A 19,686-nucleotide genomic window follows, 5' to 3' on the forward strand; every position below is an offset into this window, starting at 1 on the left:
TCCGCCGCGGCGGGTGAACAATAACACGAGCTTACGCCTTACCGGCACATGTGACTCTCGACCACCCCTCCCGGGGTGCTTGGATCGCTCCGCCAGGCAGTGTTTACACTCGCCCCTCTCTGGAGCGTGCCATCTGAACGGGGAAGACTTATTTGTTTTTTAAGACTTATTCTAGCTTCTAATTGTCTTTTTTGGGAAGTAATAGCAATATATAAGGGAAGAAATGTTATGACAATTACGCAGGGTATGGAAATCAGGCTGAGTTCGGTGTGTGTGGGTTTGACTAAAATAATGAAAGCGTATAGCCCCCCTTTGAGTTACACTGTAATGGTACAACCCATTCTATAACCCATCTCAGTGGCTGCAGCACTTTCCAGTATAAGAGGAACCGGCAGGCCAGGCTGCAGGTCAGGACTGTGGGAGGGCTCGGACAAATAACGCTCCCTACAACTGTCGTTTACAACGGAGCGCCGTGATCTTGCACTGTCACCCGTACTAGCGATGAGGTCCGGCCATGGAAGTCATTAAGAGCTCCGAGCGGAAGCGTCGCCGGCGGCCCCTGGGAGAACGCCTCCCCGCCCCCCTCACTGTGAACGGCAGCTGCCGGCCCGTGGAGGAGGAGGGAGCCAAGCAGGTGGAGAAGGAAGAGGCGAGCCCTAGGCCCCCCGGCGTAGTTGTCTCCCGTCCCCGCTACAGCCTGCTGGCCGAGGTCGGACGGGGCACCTACGGCGTGGTGTACGAGGCGGTGGCCCGGAAGAGCGGTGCCCGGGTGGCCGTTAAGAAGATCCGCTGCGACGCACCGGAGAACGTGGAGCTGGCCTTGTCAGAGTTCTGGGCCCTGACCAGCCTGCGACGACGCCACCCCAACATCGTCCGCTTCGAGGAGTGCGTCCTGCAGAGGAACGCCCTGGCCCAGAAGATGAGCCACGGAAACAAGAACAGCCAACTATACCTGAGGCTGGTGGAGGCCTCCCTGAAGGGTGAGACTGTCTGGGGCCTGCCAGGGGGGTGTGTCAGGGGAGCCCGGGGATTGGAGCTGTCAGCTGAGCAGGCTGGCTGTGCAGGATGTGTGAGCATTGCATAATGGCCGGGGGTAGGGATGGCGGGGTATTGCAGGCCTTGGGTATCCCAGGATCAGGGATTGTACATTATACCATGCATGTGATGGGGGAAGGCTAGGTACTGTAGGCCTTGGGTATCCAATGTCAGAGGTTGTGAGATATAGCATGCATGTGATGGGGGTGGCTGGGCATTGCAGGCCTTGGGTATGCCAGGATCAGAGGGGTGTTGAGTATACCCTGATGGGGGTGGTTGGGCACTGCAGCCCTTGGCTATGCCAGATCAGGGGGTGATGAGTATACACTGGTAGGGGTGGCTGGGCACTACAGTTCTTGGTTATCCCAGGATTAGGGCTTGTAGGATACCATGTTTGTGATGGGGATGGCTGGGCACTCCAGTTCTTGGCTATGCCAGGATAAGGGTGTGTGGAATATACCCTGTCTAGGGTACATGGGCACTGCAGACCTTGGTTGTCCCAGGGTCATGGTAGTAGGATATACCATGTCTGTGATGGAGGTGGCTGGGCACTGTAGGCCTTGGGTTACTTTAGTAGCGCTGCTTATGTATTGTAGGCTATGCCAACTGTGCATTTCACACCTTGGTATGTTCTGCAATCTCTGCTTCTAGAGTAACCATTGTCTGCAATGGTAATCCCACAACACCAGAGCCTGGGTTCTGCCACTGGGATACCAAGGCTTGCAATGCCCCAGCATCCCTTGCCCCATCTGGTATCTCTTAATTCCTGAGCTTGAGTACTACTACTTGGATACCCTTAATCCTGTGCTGCTTAGCATTCCCTCAGCAGCTTGAATGTCACATTACTTCAGCCTAGGCACTACTGGGGTACAGTGCTCATCCTTGACTATGTATACCCCAGTATCCTGGGCTAAGTCTGCACTTCTGTCGCCTGACATTTGGAGTCTCCAACAAACCCTTAGCTTTGGGCACTGCTCATGGGGAGTTCTAGCGCCTCACAATCTGAGCTTTGGCTTAACTAAGTTAAGCTCTGCAGTGGCTATGTTCCCCCCAGACTCAATTGGTATATCCCACAATTCCTGAGCACTCCAGTGATTTTCCACATTCTTGGGGTCTGGGCACTGCTATTGGTGTGTTAAAGGAGAACTATGGGGTTAAAGCTTTTCCCCATAGTTGGGGTAAAGGGAGGACACAAACTAGCGTCCTCCCGTCACCCTATGCTCAGTATACCGCAAGCTGTGCTCGCGGTATACTGAGACGCCGAAGCGGATCCTGACAATTGTGCCGGGATCCGCCCAGCTGCGTGAGTGACAGCTGACTCTGCCTATCTAGAGGCAGAGCCAGCTGTACCCTCCCCCGTCCATTCCGCCAATCAGCGCTGGTGGGGAGGGGGGAATACAGCCCCTCCCCTGTCACGACAGAGAACCGTGACAGGATCGAGAAGTGAGCGGACGCCGGTATGTGTTCGCTCACTTCCCGATCTACTGAGCCGACCTGTGACAGTCTCATTGTCACAGGTCGGCTAGAACTATGAGGTGAGTGACAAGCACTCACCTCATAGTTCTCCTTTAAGGTGTACAGTGTTGTCTTAACATATTTGATATTGGTCACTGCTTGGCGTAACCAAGCTCTCTACTTTCCAGTCACGTGACCTCTGGTATAGTCTATAGTTCTGAGTCTAGGTGCTGCTCCTGTGTAGCAAGGCCTTCCCTAACAGCGGCTTTGCCCCCCAATTTGAGTCTGTTAAGGAGGCCTGCAGTGCCCATTGTCCCCAACACCTGGCATATGCCACAAGCCTTGCTCCTACTTCTTGGATGACCAAAGTCTACATTGCCCGGTCCTGACTATCTCAGGGCTGCTATATTCACAGTCGGGGATTGTGGAATACAGTCTTTGTGTAGGGAAGGGTGGGGTCCTGCAAACCTCTGCCACCCTGTTTGCAGGGCTCATGGAAGGGATTATAGTGTGTTCTAATTCTGTCTTTTTACTCCAGGACTCTCCCACCCTGGGCATGGTTTGTGGAATATACCAGCCTGGCCTCAGTGTCAGTATTTTGGAAAGTCTAGCTTGTTGGATGGACACAGGCCTGACGCACTACCTCAAGTGGTAGAATGGAGACTGTGACTCAGCTCCTGTGTGCATGTAACACACCAGAGGCCTCAGTTCATCACTTGTGATGCTCTTATGTAAATAGAGTTTGGACGGCTGGTGTGGTCATCCAGTTTTCTTGCATAACAGATCAGGTAGTTGGGCCTTCCATCATAGGAGATTGAATGCATCGGGATAGGTCTGGAGACCTCTGAGACCTCATTCCTTTAATGTAAATGTCCAGCTGTCCATTGGAGAGATATACGGGTTTGTTTCCCTAAGGTGGTCGCTAGAATGCAGTCATGTGCTGTCCAGTGCAAAAGGTAATGCTTTGGGCAAGAGTAGGAAGTTGTCTCCTGCGTAAGTGCCTTGGGGTACTAGTCAATGAAACTAAAACTGAGATGAAACCCCTGATTTCTTTTTACTTCTGTCTCCTTGGGGAAGTCCCCTCTTAGTTCTGCAATGCTGACCACTGGGGGACCTGTGGGCAACAGACAAATCTGACAATGAATTGGCTGAAGCAACAAGACACGTGTAGCTCAGTCCTACTAGAATCTCGAGTGTAGCACGGGTTGAATACCTGCAGAGGCCGGATATCAGTGAAGCAATGGCATATCAAGACACGGAAAAGTAAATCTAGGTTTTTTTATAGCTCTGCCCTTTTTGGTGACAGTCACTTAAAATACCATTTGCTTCAGTCTGCTGATTTATTTTCAGCAGTGTGTTTATGGGGGAGTAAATATTCATGGGCCATTTTAATTTTACCCCCACTAGTAATTGAGTTGACCAATTTGAGAGCTGCCATAGAATGGTGACCTTTCCGATGACCTCACATGCTAGATGCATGAATAGGTATTAAAGCCAGAGAGTCAGACGTTTAATATTTCAGAAGGCCAGCAATGGCCGCCTCCAAGTTTATGTATTGCTTGCCTTAAAGTAATATTGTTGGGTTTAAAGGACAACTATGGGGTTAAGTATTTTCCCCATAGTTCCCAGTGTAACGGGAGGACACAAACTAGCGTTCTCTCGTCACCCTAGGCTCAGTATACCGCAAGCTGCTGCACGCGGTATATTGGGACGCCGAAGCGGATCCCAACAATTGTGCCGGGATACGCCCAGCTGCGTGAGTGACATCTGGCTCTGCCTATCTAGAGGCAGAGCCAGCTGTACCCGTCCGATCCGCCAGTCAGTGCTGGCGGATCGGGGAAGGGGGAATCCAGCCCCTCCCCTGTCACGGCAGAGCTGTGACAGGATCGAGAAGTGAGCGAACGCCGGTATATGTTCGCTCACCTCCCGATCTACTGAGCCGACCTGTGACAGTCTCATTGTCACAGGTCGGCTAGAACTATGAGGTGAGTGACAAGCACTCACCTCATAGTTCTCCTTTAAACAGTGGGGTAGGGGATACATGTTTGGGGTCGTTACAGGAAATGCTTTCACATGTGCTGCAAAATTCTTATTGCATCCAAACAAGCTGCTGGTGTGGTCTGTGGATCAGCTGGTAGCTGATGTGGAAGAGGCTCTTCAGGAGGGGCATGGCCCTGCTTTGTTTGCTGATTATGCTGCGATATGAGTGACTGTTGCTGGGGACTAATTACAGGCAGGTTTTCCCTGGGGCCTGTCATGTCTCAGTAGTGGGAATAGAGCCAAGGGAATGCTAACTGAGGATAGGAACTGGAATCTAATAACACACATATGTACAAATCCATTTTCCTTGTTTTAAGGAACATTGCTTGTATGTGGGTAGTGACTTGTGCAGGGGCTGCCTTGATGTGATTTCTACTAGAAGTGGTTTGTTGCCCCTTGGCATTGTTTCAGCCTGAACCTTTTCAACTAAGGGATGGTTCTTATGGATACCTGGGGCTCTATTGGTGAGATTCCCCTTACTTCCTAATAGGGATGCACCTATACCAGTATCGATACCGAGTATTTGGACGGGTACTCGTACTCGCCCAAATGCTCCGATGGCTAGCCTGATACTTCCTGTATCAGAAAGCCGGGCAGCGCGTCATTACACGCTGCCCGGTTTCCTGATTGGCCGGTAATCGGCTCCATGCTCTCGTTACTTGTGATGAGAGCATGGAGCCGACTTCCCGGCCAATCAGGAAGCCGGACAGCGTGTAATGATGTGCTGCCCGGCTTCCTGATTGGTCGGTAAGCTGGCCAATCAGGAAGCAGGGTGCCGTGTAATGACGCTGCACCCGGCAGTCTGATTGGCCGGGAAGCCGGCTTCATGCTCCCTCATGACGAGGGAGCATTGAGCCGGCCAATCAGGAAGCAGGGTGCCGAGTCTTTACACGGCGCCTGGCTTCCATGATTGGCCAGCAAGCCGGCTCCATGCTGAATAGTCATGAGAAACGTGGGACATTTTTCTTAATCGAGTTTCTCTAAAAAAAAAACACCAGCTTTGTGCTCCCTCGCCACACTGCGAGGCAGCCTGGCTTCCTGATTTGTCAGGAAGCCAGTAGAGCTGCAGCTAACGATTATTTTCAAAATCGAGCCAGGCTGCCTGGCAGTGTTTGCTAGGCAGAGTAAATCCACCTTCCTAGCCAATCGGGAGGCTGGGAGACGGGTCATGACCTGAAAGCAAGTTCCACACTCCATTGCAGCACTGCCGGTCAGAACGAGTCTCCCTCTGACTGCAAGTTCCGCTATCAGAGCATTTGTCTTACAACTGGTCGTCTCCCACAAGCCTCGCTTAGTGGTTTCTGCTGAAACCTCAAACTGTCTCCTACTCAAGCCAACTGGTAGCCTGTTACCTGTCTATGGGGCGCTTTAGAGATGTTGCCAGATGTCCCTGGCTTGTAACAATGTGGGGGTAGATCAGCAGGTTTTGACTAAATCCTCTAAAGATGGCTCCAAGGTGTGGAACTCATGTGCATTTTTCCACTCAAGAAAAATGTGCATCCCAATTGAAAGATTTGCTAATTACACATCTCATGGTTTGCTGAGCTACACTGTCATTAGGTGTAAGACGGAAGGATTATCTGGTCTGGCTGTGTGGCTGCTGACCTGACCCAGTAACACAGGTGATGTGTTAGCCACACAGAGCATGTACACTCCGTTCAGGTTAAGCCCTGACGAGACATCATTCTTCAGTCTGATCTGTAACCTGCTTGCTTTATCACTGGGAAAGCCTCATCGCTTGGAGAGCCGAGTCAGTCATTTCACTGCTACTCTCTAGCGGCTGCTGTAGTAGCAGCAGACATGTAAACATCTCTTTTGTCCCTAGAGGCAGTTGTGTTGGGAATGTTCTCCTGCTTCTTGTTGGAGCAGAAGGTAAATTTACCTCATCTGTCACCTACAGTGACTAACGTTGACCTTTGCCTGCTGTCGGCTGACTTCCAGCTTTAGCAAATTTTTGATTTGGCCCATCCTGCTGTAGACTGAGCTCTAGGAAGAGATGAGGCTTGCCAATAATTGGCATCTATCAGTGCATAGCAGAGACCCCAGTGAGCTGATAATCCCCCAGGTTAATGTGTAAATACAAATAGCTGTCATGACGTCACGTCCCTAGCTTTCCATGGAGGAAAGGCTTTAAGGACCCAATGCATGAAGACTCTCCTAAAGGTAAAATCTGTTGCTTGTGATCATTTAAAATATGTAGCCATGTTAGGTTTGATCACTTTTTAGGTTTTGAGTGTAAAAAGAATGATCTCCCAGGTTTCTCAATTGCTGTTGCGAAGGTTTGCCCTTGTGTGGTCATCAGGACAGGAAGCGGAAATCTTCCCAAAGGGGACAGACTAGTAGTCACCTGACTATGTCAAGCCAAATGGCAGCTGCTTTTGTTGGATTGCACTATGCTAAATATTTGACTTAATCATTTCCCTTACCTTCCTTGTTTGCAGGGGAACGACTGTTTGGCTCTCCGGAAGAAGCCTGTTACCTTTGGTTTGTCATGGAGTTCTGTGAAGGCGGTGATCTCAATCAGTACATCTTATCCAGACGGCCAGACCCCGCAACCAACAAAAGCTTTATGTTGCAGCTGACAAGTGCCATCGCCTTCCTGCACAAGAACCAGATCGTACATAGGGACTTAAAACCCGATAACATCTTGATTACTGAACTCTCAGGCTACCCTGTACTAAAGGTAGCAGACTTTGGCCTCAGCAAGGTATGTGCCGGGCTGGCTCCCCGAGGGAAGGACTTAACAGCAGAGGGAGTGAATGAGAACAGGACTGTGAACGTTAACAAGTACTGGCTGTCATCGGCATGCGGCTCTGACTTTTACATGGCTCCTGAGGTGTGGGAGGGTCACTACACGGCTAAAGCGGACATATTTGCCCTGGGCATAATCATGTGGGCAATGATTGAGCGCATCACCTTTGTGGACGCGGAGACCAAGAAGGAGCTGCTGGGCACTTACATCAAGCAAGGCAGTGAGATTGTGCCTGTAGGGGAGGCATTGCTAGAAAATCCAAAGATGGAACTTCACATCCCACAGAAACGCAGGACTTCCATGTCGGAGGGCATCCGGCAGCTGCTTAAGGACATGCTGGCCGCTAATCCTCAGGATCGGCCGGATGCGTTTGAGCTGGAGACTCGAATGGACCAAGTCACTTGTGCTGCTTGAGGCATTGCTCTGGTAAGAGGCTTGATCAGTGATCCTGGATTGTATTGTACGGTGAGCCGCCATGCATGTGCATCTTGTGACTTTCATCCTGTCACTGTCTGCTCCGTTTAGTATGTGAACCTGAGTTGGCTAAAGCATTGAGTCATAAACAATTAGCATTGTTCATATATCCTCGGTTACATCTCAGTAATGCTGATTTGTAGCCAATTCACATTACCTTTCAGTTATTGCTGGAGACCATGTTACGAAGCTGGTGACTAGTGGACCATGCCTGCAAAATGTGTTGAAATGGCCACTTGTAGTCTCCATCAGAAGTACTGGCGACAGTGCCGGAGCGCTCTTTGAAAACGAAGACAGGGCTGGACAAATCTCAGGTGGCCAATGCTCCTCAAAAATTACAAATGGCATCTAATCCCTGTTAGGCACCAGCTGTAATTTTTAACCAGTTGACATCCGCGGTGTTAAACCCCCTTGTTAAGGAGCGTTGGCCATTTGCCTCCTGGGAGTTGTCCAGCCCTGCAAGCGGTAGCAGCTTTTGTTTGGACTGACAGCTATTGATGACATAATGAATGCTTGCTGCTATGATGCTGGGCATCTGGCTTCATAAATGCATGATGAAGTAGTGGCATATAAGGATTATGGTGTGGCATTTAAAGCTGTGCCTTCAAGAGTCTCCATATTGGGCATTGTACTATTGTTACTTATGACTCCATGTGCACATGTGTAAATACTGGTCATTTTGGCCCTGGGGTACTTGTAGAATGAGCTCCCTACCCTTTTCATGCTCCAAATTCACTCATGTGATGGACTGTAATCTCAATACAAATTGGCTAACTAAATGTGAGATTGTAGTCCATCACAGGAGTGAGCTTGGAGCGGTGACTACTTTACAACACACACAGGGACCATGGGGAATGAAAGTATCCCCTCTCCAGAAGGGACAGTGTCGGCACCAATTCAGAGATTTGAGGATCTACAGCCGAGTGATACACAAATTGGATACATTTCTAATAGTTACTTTAAGTCTTAAAATACATTTAACTTGACATTAAACCCTCAGGTTTTTTAACATAAAGCAATACTGTAATGTGCGCCTTACTGTAATCCATGGTGGTTTCCCATCTCGTTGCTGCTCTTTTTAAATCCTCACGTCTTCTCATGCTGGGCAGAACTTCTGTTTTGCAGCAGACTGCCTTGTCTCAGGAATGGATACACGGTGTACGTTTCTATAGGCTTGAAACCTGAGCCAGCACTACAGGAAGAGGCCCTGAGCTGAAAAGGGAAGTTCTTCCCAAGCATGAGAAGACATGAGGATTTAAAAGGAAGAGCAGCAAAGAGAAGGGGAACAACCATGGATTACAGTAAGGCGCACATTACAGTATTTTGTTAAAAAATCTGAGGGTTTAATGTCACTAACTCCTTCTCCCAATGTAGTTGCTTATGTCCACGATGGATTTTACAGGATCATTTGTGTCTTGGAAGAGATTGTGCACTGACGGGCAGACAAGCTTGAGGCTAGGTTCACACCTAGGCAACACCTCACCGCGATCGTGCACGATTCCAAGCAGATTGCCGCTTGGTCAGGAGTCTCCAAGGTGTGAACCGATCGCGCTGTGGGTGCCATAATTTTTTAATGGCACCCCGGTCGTGCAGTTTCCCACTGCGATTCCGCCCGTGCTTCCAAACATGATCGTGTCTAAAAACAGCAGCGCGTCATGTATTGCAAAAAAAGTACCTTTTTTTTTTTTCTGCGATTGCAACGTGGATGTCACCCTATTGATATCAATAAGGCCATGCGGCAATCGCTGCCTTCATTGTACAGGTCCGTGCGATCCTGGGACACGCGTCCTGGGTGTAGTGCAGGTGTGAACCTAGCCTTCGTCAACAGCTCTGTTGATTTGTCCCATTCATGCATCTGTATAAATGTAATAGATCTTTGTGCTTGCTTTGCACTAATTTAAAGCACACCCTTACCCCTTTCAGTAAAAATCAGCATGCAGGTATGAAATTATCTTGCATTCAAAATTTCAAAATTTTTTCTTATTTACAATTGTTTTCCACTTCCTGGTGCCCTAGAGTATTAGTGATGATGTGCATCCTGGGAACCTTACATCACGTTACTGAGAAATCATCTGTAATGTGAGGTCTCATGGAAAGGAATTTTCCTCCCCTGAGATGTGCATGGTCGCATGTGCCAGAGTTCCTGGAAGTAAAGGCAGATGGGTTAATCTGCCCTTAGTAAAGGCCTCTGATGAATGCTGAGGAAAAGAAAAATAAGGTATGCATGGAAATATATCTATAGATCGTCATTGCTAAACATTTCTAAAGGTGTATTTATTTCAAAGCTAAGGGTTAACTTCCTCTTAACCCCTTCATGACTGAGCTAGTTTTCAGGTTCTGGTCATAAATGACTGACACATTTTTTACATTTTTGCTGTGTGGTTCTTCCACGTCAGTAATATACTTTCTTACTAAATGTACCCACACATATTATATTGTTTTTTTATAGGACAGATAGGGCGATATCATTATATCACATATGTGTACCTAACCCCTCACTTAGTTTGAATAAAATAAAAAAAATGAGGAAAACTAGAAGAAAACACTTTTTTCACAAGTTTTGATTATTATTATTTTTTTTGAATTTTTTTATATTAATTATAGTATAAATATATTTAGTACGTGGCCAGTCATATAGGCACAAAGTGACAAGACGTACACTGTACGTCTCCCGTCAGGAAGGGGTTAAAGGAGAACTATGGGGTCAGGGCTTTTCCACCATAGTTCTCAGGGTAACGGGAGGACACAAACTAGCGTCCTTCCGTCACCCTAAGCTCAGTATACCACGAGCTACAGATTGCTGAGATCGCTGAGACGCTGAAGCGGATCCTGACAATTGTGCCGGGATCCGCCCAGCTACGTGAGTGACAGCTGGCTCTGCCTATCTAGAGGCAGAGCCAGCTGTACCCACCCCCTGTCTGTTCCGCCAGTCAGCGCTGGAGGATCGGGGAGGGGGGAATCCAGCCCCTCCCCTGTCATGGCAGAGAGCCGTGACAGGATCGAGAAGTGAGCGAACGTCGCTATGTGTTCGCTCACTTCCCGATCTACTGAGCCGACCTGTGACAGTCTCATTGTCACAGGTCGGCTACAACGGAGGTGAGTGAAAAGCACTCGCCTCATAGTACTATAAGTGATCAAGAGCACTTCCAACATTGTGACTGGCAGATTTCAGTTGCAGAGACTTTCTGCTCTTGCAATTATGTTACAATAATGCTGAAGTCACACTTCAGTTTCATAGTCGCAAAGAGCTGCACCGCTGTACAAAATAGCGCACCGCAGGAGGGATTTGTCCGGTAGAAATGCACATGGATCAGAGATGCGACATTCTCTAAACACAGATGGGTTCTTAAATTCCCCCCAGGTTTTTAAAACGGAGCTTTGACTTGTGTGGACATTGTGTACCTAAAATAACTAAAGGCGTGACTAGTTATAGTTTCATATTTTTATTCAATGTCCATCTGGTGCCACTTAAGCAGTGCAAGGTGCAGTACCTATGGACTTGAGGTGGCCATACACAGATCGATTTTCATTCGGAAATCTCCCACGAATGGTCTTTCCAATGATAATTGGTCGGCTGATGGGACACAAACTATTTTAATTGCTGTTCTTCTGGCCGAGTTTCCTCGATTGGTCAGGCTTGAAAATGTTTTTCGAGTTGTACAAAAAAAAATCAATGGATTAGTGGTGTTTTTGTACAAACAAAATCGCAGCAAGAACACTGCACATGCGCAAAAAAAAATCTGTTCTGTCGATCGACGTAATTTAGTGAGTTAGTATTGCTAACGAACGATTATCGCAGTAGACATTGGTCTGTGTGATGGGCTATTTGAGCTAGAATCGAACATGGGTTCTTGGCAGGTATATGGCCAGCTTTAGGGTGGCACACTGTACAATTTTGGCCGGCTTCTTGGGCAACTTAATCAGCTGATCGAAGGAGCTGGTAAGAAACAGAGCTGCGGGCAAAGAGCTGCTGGCTCTGTTTGGGTCTTCTGACTGTGGCCGTCCCTTGCAGCTACCTGGGTAGCCAATGCTTCTTAATGAGTTGGCACCTAACTTTTGAGGCTCTCTAGTTGTCACTGGATTCAAAAAATCTTTCTGGCTCAGGAATCCATTATTAATCCCCTCTGCCTTGAAGGCATTCAATGAAGTGTTGCCTCTGGGCATTTACCACGTATTGTAAATTCCTGTTTTGAAAGCCAGTAATGTGATCATGGCGCTACAGCGTATGCTTTGAGGTGTGACGGTCATGCCCTGTATCTTCCATCACTACTGAGAAGACGCAGCGTTTTCAGACTGCTCCCTTATGAATTCATCTGACCATTCATGCTTCAATAATGCAGCTTATATAACTTTCCCTGTGCCTTGGGGGCTGGATCATACAGCTGCTTCCTGAGAGCTGCCACCTCTGCACATTCCTCTGTAACATCTCCCCCCCCTTCACTTTGTCCCCAGCACTGGCTGTCCTAAATCCTCACGTGTCCGTGCCAGCTTGTCTGTGCCGTGTTGCCCCCTCCACACGTGCTGGGAAACCTTTTATCATGTCACATGTGCCTGCTCAGAAATGGGTCAGCCAGTCATTAAGGCCAGCGCTGATGCTGCTTTGGCGTAGTGTGATGCGGATGTGTTTGGAGCGTAGTGCTCAATGGCCACCACCTGGCAGGATTAATATGGAAGGGCATTTGTGGAGATGCGGGGGTGTAATGGTACGGCTGACGCCTACTTTATATAAAGCGCGCTTACACCTTTCTTGGCAATGTACTATAAGGCTCAGAAAATGTGAGATGCCCTCTCACGACTGTCGGCTGATATGTACAAGTCTCGCTTACCATAGTGACATCTAAATCTTACACATTGAAACCTAAGAGCAGCTGTCACGTAAACTCTACACAATCCCAATTTTATTTCTACTTTTTAAAAACAGGACAGTCTGTATACCATAGTGCAAGACTGGACCAATCCTTGGTAGGCGGTGCTCCTCAAATTAGTTGTCACCTACGTTTTGAGGTTCTCTAGTTCGGGTCAATGGAGCTGGCACCTTAAGAAATCTGCTAGCTGCTTGATTGGGCAGACCAGCTCCTGACTTCTTTGTCCTCCCTGGTCTTGTGTGTGTATATATATAATCTAGCAATGGGCTTAATTGCTGCCTTTTGGTCTGTTAAATATACAATTTGTCAAGGGTGCAAGAAATATCGGGTGATCCAGCCATAAATCCAGTAATCCTCTGAACTTTGCTGTCTCAGCCTGGTCTAGTACTAAGCATCTTCCTAAGTTAGGGTGAGGAGGAGCTGTTTTGTGGTTCTCGCCCTAGAACAAGTGGAAGAACGGGGAATCCCTGCGGCTAACAGTGACAGTCACTGGGGGGAGATTGAGAAGTGAGCTGATCGGAGGCATGTTTCTGCTCACTTCCCGATCAATAGAGCCGACCTGTGACCACTTCTTTGTCACACGTCGGCTCCAACTATGAGGATGAGTGGAAATCACTTGCCTCATAGTTCTCTTTTAACCACCTCCTGTCCGCTGGCCGTAGGTAAACTGTCTCCAGGCTTTTTTAACCTGGTAGTCTGAGTATCACACTCTCGGGGTGGCAATGCTCACTTTACTGTATCCATTAAGCAGCATTGACAACAAGGACAAGTGAGACTACAGAACACCTCCCCTTATCTCCATAAGCTCTAACCAGGCAAGACTGATAACATTACCTTCAATAAGGCATCACTGGACTTCTGGCGGATTATTTTTTGCATTTGTGGATCAGATGCAACAAACATCTTCCAATGGTATATTTAAAAGAACAAAACAAAGCAAATGGAAGCACATTGTAAGGATTTTTAGGTTTTTGTACTATAAGGCGGAGCAAAATTGAGAACATGTTGTACCCTTGCTATTCATATCCACAGACCCCAGGAACACCTGAGGCGTGACATGTGGTCTTATAGGATTTCGGTATTATATCCCAGCTGCACCTGTAAGGAAGCCAGTACTGCTGCTGTCCACATGGACAGCAAATGGTTCTGCCTGCCCCTTTATATACATAAGCTGGTTCACCGTAGGGACGGGACTGTTCCCAGACTTCAGAGATGACATGGATTTCATAGTCATTTCCTGGGGATTCTTTCTTAATCCTCCCATGCCTTCAAAGCTCCTCGATATACAGTTAATGCAAAATACCCCGTGGTCCCCCTGTAAATTGGTTCTTGAAACATTTCTTCCTGTAAAGTAGCGGGTCAGATTTGTTTACCTGTTAATGTCCACTAAGAAGGCGGCAATATATAACTGAAGGTACACGTCCCCTGACTTGTCTGGTGTGCTGCTACCCTAGGTGTACGTTTTGGTAAAATAAACCTATTACATCTCTGCAATACATGCAAATCCTCCTCCCATGCGTTATCCATTAAAATGCTGGAAGTGCAGTAAAATGTCTGTGACAACGTGCCTCTGCTGCCCTGAAATTCCGTGCAGTGTGGTCAGCCCTGCAAAGCTCTCTGAACTACAGAACATGTATCCCTTATGTCCCTCTTACCAGCCCCCTCTGGGCTGATGTGGATTTCAGTTTATTGGTGCAAACAAGTTAGGAATACATGGGGGGAATTTATCAAAACTGGAGCAGGCAAAAATCTGGACTAGATTGCATGGCAACCAATCAGTTTTTCTCATTTAAAATTCTCTACAGAGGAAACTTTAGATCCTGATTGGTTGCCATGGACAAATGCTCCAGATTGTTTGCTCCAATTTTGAAAAATTCCCCCCATTGGGTTCCTGGCAGGGTCAACCGGTATTTTCTCAAAGGAGAATGCATGCATTGCAATGTACAGCATAAGTAAATTTGACTGAAGCTGCCCAATATAGATGAAGCCACAGATCTGTTTAAAGGCTACATTTGGTTCTCAAGCGTGTGCTATATACTTGTGGAAGTTTTCGTTTTGGCTAGACTTGACTGGTACTCTTGTCACGTTTTTGAGTTCTGTCCACTCTGTAATTGTCCTGGTGGCCACTGTCGCCAGGCCTAAATGTAAGGGACAAACCAAAATTTTCACTGGCCACCAGTACCAGATTTCAGTGTAAATCTCCCAATGGTGACAACTGAGGTGATTTCCCTCATATTTGCTTCTGGTTGTCTCTACGGGATAGGGAGTGGAGAAAAATTCACCCAAAGGGGCACATGTAGGGGAGGCCTGGCAGGTTTTCATCATTCCTCTACTCCACCCAAATGAGAGCGTTGCCTTCAGTTTCATTTTAATGCTACTTTTTAGACATGTCAAAACATGTTCGGAGTAGCTTAGGTCTACTATGACTCATTGGCTGTGAGCAGGATGCATGGATTGTAAGACTTGGAGGAACTTTACCCATATCTTTCAAATGACAAAGGCACCTTTAGAAATGTTTAGTAATGACAATCTACAAACATACTTCTAGATAATTGCTGGCTTTATTCCTTGCATACCTTGTATCTTCTTTCCCAGTCTGACAGCGGCCATTTTTACTAAGGGCAGATTGCTACAGTATATCATTACTTCCTGTAACTCTGGCACTTGTGACTAGGACATGTGACCATGCACATCTCAAGGGAAGGGAGGAAAATGCCTTTCCTGAGATCTCGAGATTTCCTAGCAATGCCCAGGATTCCCAGGATGCAAAGCTTTGGCACATTACATAGTTTGTGCTCGAAGTCGACCAGAAAGTAGATTAATGCTGTAAGAAAGAAAAAAAAATGTTCAATGAATGGAAGATTTCAAATTGGTGCGCAAAGCTGCATGCTGATGTGATTTTTAGTGAACAGGGGTAAAGGTCCACTTTAACACTTTCCCTGGCAGAGCTTTCTCCCTGTTTTGCTATCATACACTTCACTTCTATAAATGACAATACATCTGGCCTAGATCCTATGTCCCTCCATTCTTCACTAGATAACCTTTCATCTAGGTGCCAGGGAGCAGTGAAGGGGGATTTCTGTAGTCTGTGACAAGTCTGTACATATTATTCAAGATGGTGGTGCTCTTGGGCTTTGAGTGTCTACATAAGGGAGGTACATGACACGAATACAATAATTTTAATGCATATATAATATGAAAACACTTGAAGTTAATGGTCCGATAGGATGTCTTTAAAGGGTTAAACACACAGTGGTTTTTGCATATATCTATTGCTAGCAAGCAGTAGATGTATGCAAAAAAATTTAAGGAGAACTATGGGGTTATGGCTTTTCCCCATAGTTCTCCAAGGGTAACGGGAGGACACAAACTAGCGTCCTCCCGTCACCCAAAGCTCAGTATATCGTGAGCTACAGCTCGCAGTATACTGAGACGCCGCAGCCGGAAGGTATCCTGACAATTATGTCTGGATTCGCCCAGTTGTGTGAGTGACAGCTGGCTCTGCCTATCTAGAGGCAGAGCCAGCTGTACCCGCCCACTCCCCCGTCCGTTCTCCCAGTCAGCGCTGGAGGATTGTAGCGGGGAGCGGGGAATCCAGTCCCTCACGACACAGGATCGAGAAGTGTGCGAGCGCGGTATGTTTGCTCACTTCCCGATCTACTGAGCCGACCTGTGACAGTCTCATTGTCACAGGTCGGCTAGAACTATGAGGCTGAGTAAAAATCACTCCTCATAGTTCTCCTTTTAAACAAAACTTTGAAAAGGGTTTAAGCTTACATTGTGTCTTCGCCGTGTGCTCCCGTCTGAACATCAGTAGTCTCGGGTGGGCTCATGCGCACTTCAGATGTTCGGCCAAGAGACGAGGCAAGTCTAGGGAGCAGCGTGCACCTGCAGACCCCGTGGGACATCAGAGGTGAGTACAGGAGTCGGCGCTGGATTGGAGACTCGCACCAGCACTGGAGGGACAGCTGAGTAGGACAGTAAAGATGATCGAGTCAAGAGGCATTTAAGGTAAGTCCTAATGGCAGGATTGGGAAGGGGAAAAATAAAATCTGACTTTAATGTCACGTTAAATAGTACTGCTGTGGTATTGTAGTTCCCAGCTCAGATGCTGTACGTTAACATTAAATAGAATTTACTATAGACTTGTAATACAGGTGGATATTGGCTTTCAAAAGTCCAGCCTAATACTTTTTTTTTCTCTCCACAGGTTTAAAGTGGAATCAAGCATCATCTTTCCAGGACCTGGACCCACCGCTGCACCTCCCTCTGCCTGCACGCTTGTGGATTATTGTGACTAGATCTGTAAAATGTTCTAGAATAAAAATCAGAGCCTCATTTCAACATCCTTAACTATCACTGGTGCTAGCTACCCATTGTTACCCTCCTGTGGGCATTGCACGCACTCACTGCTGGTGAATCCATTATAAAGCTGTGTTGTAGGGCTATCAAAGATGGGTCGAAGCTCCCTTCTGCTGCTGATAGTACGCATCTGATTGGGCTGCTTTTATGGGTTATTGTGGAGCTTTTGGCCTTTTTGGGGTGGCATTTTCTAGCTGTTTGTAGCCCAGGTTTATTTGGAGTGAGCTGTTTTGTGCCTGCACAAGGTCCCATAATAAGACATCTTGCAAACCCTCTAACTTTTTAGGTTGGGAGCTTGTAGAATGGGAGCTTTGTCTTAAATGGGTTTATTTGGCTCATCAGTCATTCTCCTGCAATCCCTCTGCTTTGTACACTCACCTGCGAGTGCGTACACAGAGGTAACTTGGGCTCACATCTAGCATTGCTCTGTCTCCTGCACTTCATGTCTCAGGGATGTTGGACTTGAGGGTAGTCAGACCCCTGCTCGAATGCAGTCACACTCCTTACCTGTGCCTCCTCACTTTATCCTCACAGCACCTTTTTTATGTCTGCATGTACAGAGATGACTAAACATTTTGTTCTACCGAAGTGCCTACTTGTAGCCTACAGATGCAGTAGGTGGAATGAACTAGTCGAAGTGATATTTGAAGCGGGAGCTTGCACTCACTATCACTAACACTTGTGTTTGGAACACTGTGCCTTATTTTATTCCTTGCTTTAAACCTCCACCAATCCCTGTCACACAAACCTTCTGATCCCTCTTTGCTCCTTTCCTGTTGGATGGGTTGCAGACTGATCACATTTGGAAACCAATGATGAGATTGTAATCTGTAGGTAGGGGTGGTTCTGAGTCTATGCACAAATGTTTGGGCTGAGGGGAAAGTGGTGTGCTTTTTACAGTGAACTGTATATATTCCATATGTGTACGGTATACACCTCTAGTGGAATGCTCTAATGCCTGGTGTGTCTTAATATGCAAAATGGTATTTCAGTTTCGGAAGTTGTACTTGTCCCTACGCCTCACTGTTCAGTCAAACTGTCCATCATAGTATTGGACCAATAGTAATAGTGTTGCTTTAAGACCTTTCAACATGGAGAACAACTAAACTAGGTATCGGGATACCCTTGCCAATTATGGCTCCATTTCAAGGTACACTAGCTTGACCAGTAAGTTTTAAGAATAAAGGAATGTGGCTTACTTTGCGTTTTTGACAACTCCTCTTTATGACCGTATGTCAGGGGTAGCCAAACTCCGGCCCTCCAGCTGTTGTGAAACTACAAATCCCATGATGCATCTCTCTCTCCAGGAGTCATGTCTGTGGCTGTGAGAATCTTGCAATGCCTCACGGATTTGTAGTTCCACCACAGCTGGAGGGCCGGAGTTTGGCTACCCCTGCCGTAAGTAATGGTAATAAAATGGCCAGAAAAATTCAAACATGTAAAGGAACAACAATTTTTACTTAGCTGGCAAAGTGGCCCCTTGCATTGGTGGTCCAGTGAAGGGTCTGCTTAGGTTTAGATTGGTGGTCATTGGGAAGACTACCTTACATTGGTTTTCACTGGGAGAAGTGCATCATTACACTGGTGCTCTTTAGAAAAATGCCCATGTATGTGGTCAGCTAAAGTAACCCTGTCCTACCTCTGTAGGAAGCTTAAGGTTCAACAGAACCCTGGTTGAGAGACTGCTTTGGAGGCATAACTTACTTGGTGATTACCAGTTCACTTAAATAGATGCATGAACATATGCATGGGCTTGTTTAGATGGCACATTTCATAACATTTTAAAGTGAATAGAAGTCCTCTTAGTGGGCACATGTTGGCAGCCTGTTGAGTGGCACCTTTAGTAACATTTGGCTCATTCAAGTCAAAGTGACTGTCACTTTGTAGCCCCGCAGCAATCTATGCTTGTCACGCCTCACCTCCCCACTTAGAGTCCTTGCACAGTTTCTCTGACAGTTATGCTTGCTGGTATACTGCCATCCCTAAATGCTGTCACAGGGTGGGGCCAGTGATGTCAACACTAAGGACTGGTGGCAGAGTTTACCCAGGGTGGGCTTACGTAGCGGAGAGGTGGCGCAGTGCAGGTTATGAAGTATATTCTTGGTCTATCAGTTAACCTGGTCATTGCCTTAAACTTGAGTGCATATTCTGTCCAGCTAGTTGCCTGTTGGGAAAGTAGACCTCGACCCACCATATGTTAAAATCCAAAAAGCTAAGGGAGCAGAATTAATAGGTTATCGGTCTAACGTGGTCATCCCTAATAAATTACCAGTTTGGGGCTTGTTGGTCTTAAAGAGCAGTTTCTGAATGTTCTAAATTGGCGGTCCTTGGTAGACGGCCTTGAGAATCATGTAAATTAGAAAGCACTTGTCAAGTCCTGAACATTTCTAAATACTGCTAAACGGCGTTTTATTACCATTTAACTGACTGAAAATTATGTCCATCTAGACAGCTCATAGCACTGAAATTAGTATTAAATGTTGAATAAATGTTTAGAACCAGAAGGGTCAATTAGAAGGGACTCTATTGGGAGCATATAAAACCAAGCCAGATATTCATACTTGCCTTTCTGGTTTGCGGCAAGTTCAAACTGTCTTGAACTCCCCAGGTACTGGTTTTATCCTACATTTCCAGGTCTTCTGCTGGTTGTACATTTCCTTCCGATTCCCTAATTTACTACTGTCCTGACTGGAGGAACCACAG

The 19,686-nt window shown here is 47.0% G+C and overlaps 1 protein-coding gene across 1 annotated transcript; it reads left to right on the top strand.

Moving 5' to 3' along the window:
• Nucleotides 1-491: 491 nt before the first annotated feature.
• STK35 (serine/threonine kinase 35) lies at nt 492-17,012 on the top strand. The gene is made up of 3 exons (XM_018556402.1): nt 492-980; nt 6,972-7,708; nt 16,832-17,012. Exons 1-2 carry the CDS (start codon nt 515-517, stop codon nt 7,694-7,696), a joined length of 1,191 nt encoding a protein of 396 aa, XP_018411904.1. The 5' UTR covers nt 492-514; the 3' UTR covers nt 7,697-7,708; nt 16,832-17,012.
• Nucleotides 17,013-19,686: the final 2,674 nt, after the last annotated feature.

This window comes from Nanorana parkeri, unplaced genomic scaffold (genome assembly GCF_000935625.1).
Source record: "Nanorana parkeri isolate BGI_ZX_2015 unplaced genomic scaffold, ASM93562v1 scaffold237, whole genome shotgun sequence".
In the NCBI taxonomy this organism is placed as follows: Eukaryota; Metazoa; Chordata; class Amphibia; order Anura; family Dicroglossidae; genus Nanorana; species Nanorana parkeri.